Source organism: Acanthisitta chloris, unplaced genomic scaffold (genome assembly GCF_000695815.1).
Source record: "Acanthisitta chloris isolate BGI_N310 unplaced genomic scaffold, ASM69581v1 scaffold26745, whole genome shotgun sequence".
Classification (NCBI taxonomy): Eukaryota; Metazoa; Chordata; class Aves; order Passeriformes; family Acanthisittidae; genus Acanthisitta; species Acanthisitta chloris.
Window position 1 is genome coordinate 9,404 of NW_008675766.1, and position 2,327 is coordinate 11,730.

At 52.5% G+C, this 2,327-nt stretch overlaps 1 protein-coding gene across 1 annotated transcript in view; it reads right to left on the bottom strand.

Annotated features, from left to right (window-relative positions):
* The window catches only part of LOC103803344 (lon protease homolog 2, peroxisomal-like), a gene marked incomplete at its 3' end in the record, with an annotated part of 8,830 nt that extends 6,505 nt beyond the window's left edge, over positions 1-2,325 (bottom strand). Inside the window, exons 1-2 of the mRNA XM_009075889.1 lie at positions 2,093-2,325; positions 454-688 (exon numbers count right to left, since the gene is read on the bottom strand). Of these exons, the coding sequence (XP_009074137.1) occupies positions 454-688; positions 2,093-2,325 (468 nt within the window). The remainder of the gene's footprint in view (positions 1-453; positions 689-2,092) is intronic.
* Positions 2,326-2,327: the final 2 nt, after the last annotated feature.

Consider the following 2,327-nt stretch of genomic DNA (forward strand, 5'->3'; position numbering starts at 1 on the left):
TCTCCAGGAGAGCAGGGCCCCATCACGCATAACGGTTCCTTGGGAAGACAGACGCCATCACTCCAGATGTCCCCCCTACCTCCTTCTTCCTCCCACCTTATATACTGAGCATGATGTCATATGGTATGGAATATTCCTTTGGTCAGTTTGGGTCACCTGTCCCAGCTGTGTCTCCTCCCAATCTCCCATGCACCCCCAACTCCCTCGCCAGCGTGGCAGTACGGAAAGCAGCAAAGGCCTTGGCTCTGTGTAAACTCTGCTCAGCAATAACAAAAACATCTCTGCATTATCAACTCTGTGTTCTGCACAAAACCCAAACATAGCCTCATACTAGCCTCTATGAAGAAAGTTAACTCTACTTCAGCTCAAACCAGCACAGCAGATAGGAAACAACCGAAAAAAAACCCCAAAATATAACACATAAACACGATACATAAGATTCAAACAAATTACCTGCACTGCATACTTGTAGAATTGTTCTGACAGCTCTCCAAGCTCCTCCTCAGATTTGGGCTGATTAGTAAACTGCTCCAGTCGATCCAACTGCTCCACCTCAGCAATGGGATAAGGCTTCTCCTTCAGCAGCTGCAGGATCTGGAAGCGGCACAGGCCTGTGACCAGCAGTGTGTAATGTGGCTTGGGCCAGTTGCTACCAACCACCTGAACTGCCAAGGCAGCAGTGCCAATCCTAAAAACAGATCAAGTCCTTGTATTAGCTGTCACCTTCCACTGAACATTCTGTGTGCCCCTTATCACAAAGCAATCAAGCCAGAGGTTGCAAGACCCTTCTGGGTCACAGCTACTTATCATGAAAGGCAACCAAATTATACAATTTCCTTTGTAACAAATTACAAAACCAAACCCTAAAACCTGAAAATGAAGGAGCTAACTGAAAAATTAAGATACTGTAGTACAGTCACCTAGTTTAGAAATATATAAATAACTGATAGGATCTTCCTATGAACAGACACACTGAAATTTCTGCTTGAACCACACACACACTGGGAAACAGTGATTGTAATTCACAGTCCTTCAGTGACATTGCCAGCCTCATACTGTTTAACCAGATTGAAATCAGAAGTTATTTTTTCTTGCAAAACTTTACCAAGCCCACTGATACGGTAAAGTTTGGAGAGTAAAGGTTACAGCATGTTAGTTTTATTCACACTTTACCTACAGAAATCAGCTCGTTTTCATTCATGTGTCACTTGTTAGGTGAAAAATGCCATAGCTAAGGTGAAAAACATTATGGCTAACAGCTGTGACAACCTCAAAGCTCCCAGCCTGGTTCTTTGGTCTTACTCTCATCTTCTACCTTAGTCTCCTTCTCTCGAACTTCCCTTCTGGATGTGGCAAAGCAACCGGGACAGGGACAGGCACTGGCACAGGGAAGTGTCCTTCTCTCGAACTTCCCTTCTAGACATGACAGAGCAACAGGGACAGGGACAGGCACTGGCACAGGGACAGGCACTGGGACAAGCACAGGGACAGGGACAGGCACAGGGACAGGCACTGGCACAAGAACAGGGACAGGGACGGGAACAGGCTCTGGAACAGGGACAGGCACTGGCCCAGGGACAGGCACAGGCTCTGGAACAGGAACAGGCACTGGCTCAGGGACAGGCACAGGCCCAGGGACAGGCAACAGGGACAGGCAACAGGGACAGGCAACAGGGACAGGCAACAGGGACAGGCAACAGGGACAGGCAACAGGGACAGGCAACAGGGACAGGCAACAGGGACAGGCAACAGGGACAGGCAACAGGGACAGGCAACAGGGACAGGCAACAGACAGGCAACAGGCACAGGCAACAGGGACAAGCACAGGGACAGGCAACAGGGACAGGAACAGGCAACCGGGACAGGAACAGGAGCAGGCACAGGGACAGGCAACAGGCACAGGCACAGGGACAGGGACAAGCACAGGGACAGGCAACAGGGACAGGAACAGGCAGAGGCGACAGGAACAGGCAACAGGCGACAGGGACAGGAACAGGCAACAGGGACAGGGACAAGCACAGGGACAGGCACAGGGACAAGCACAGGGACAGGCAGAGCCTCCCCCCGCGGCCCGCGCCGGTCCGTGCCGCACCTGTGCAGGGAGGGCAGGTCGTCGCAGTCCGAGGTGGGGTCGCTGGTGTTGGGGATGACGCCGATGATGGTGCTGCGCAGCGAAGTGCCCTTGAGCAGGCGGCTGCGAACCAGCTGCATGTTCCGCGGGGAGTCCACGCTGGTCCGCATGGTGGAGCCGGGCAGCAGGACACCCTCGTGGGTCAACAGCAGCGGCAGGCGGCTCGGGATCTGGATAGCGCTGCCCGCGGCCATCG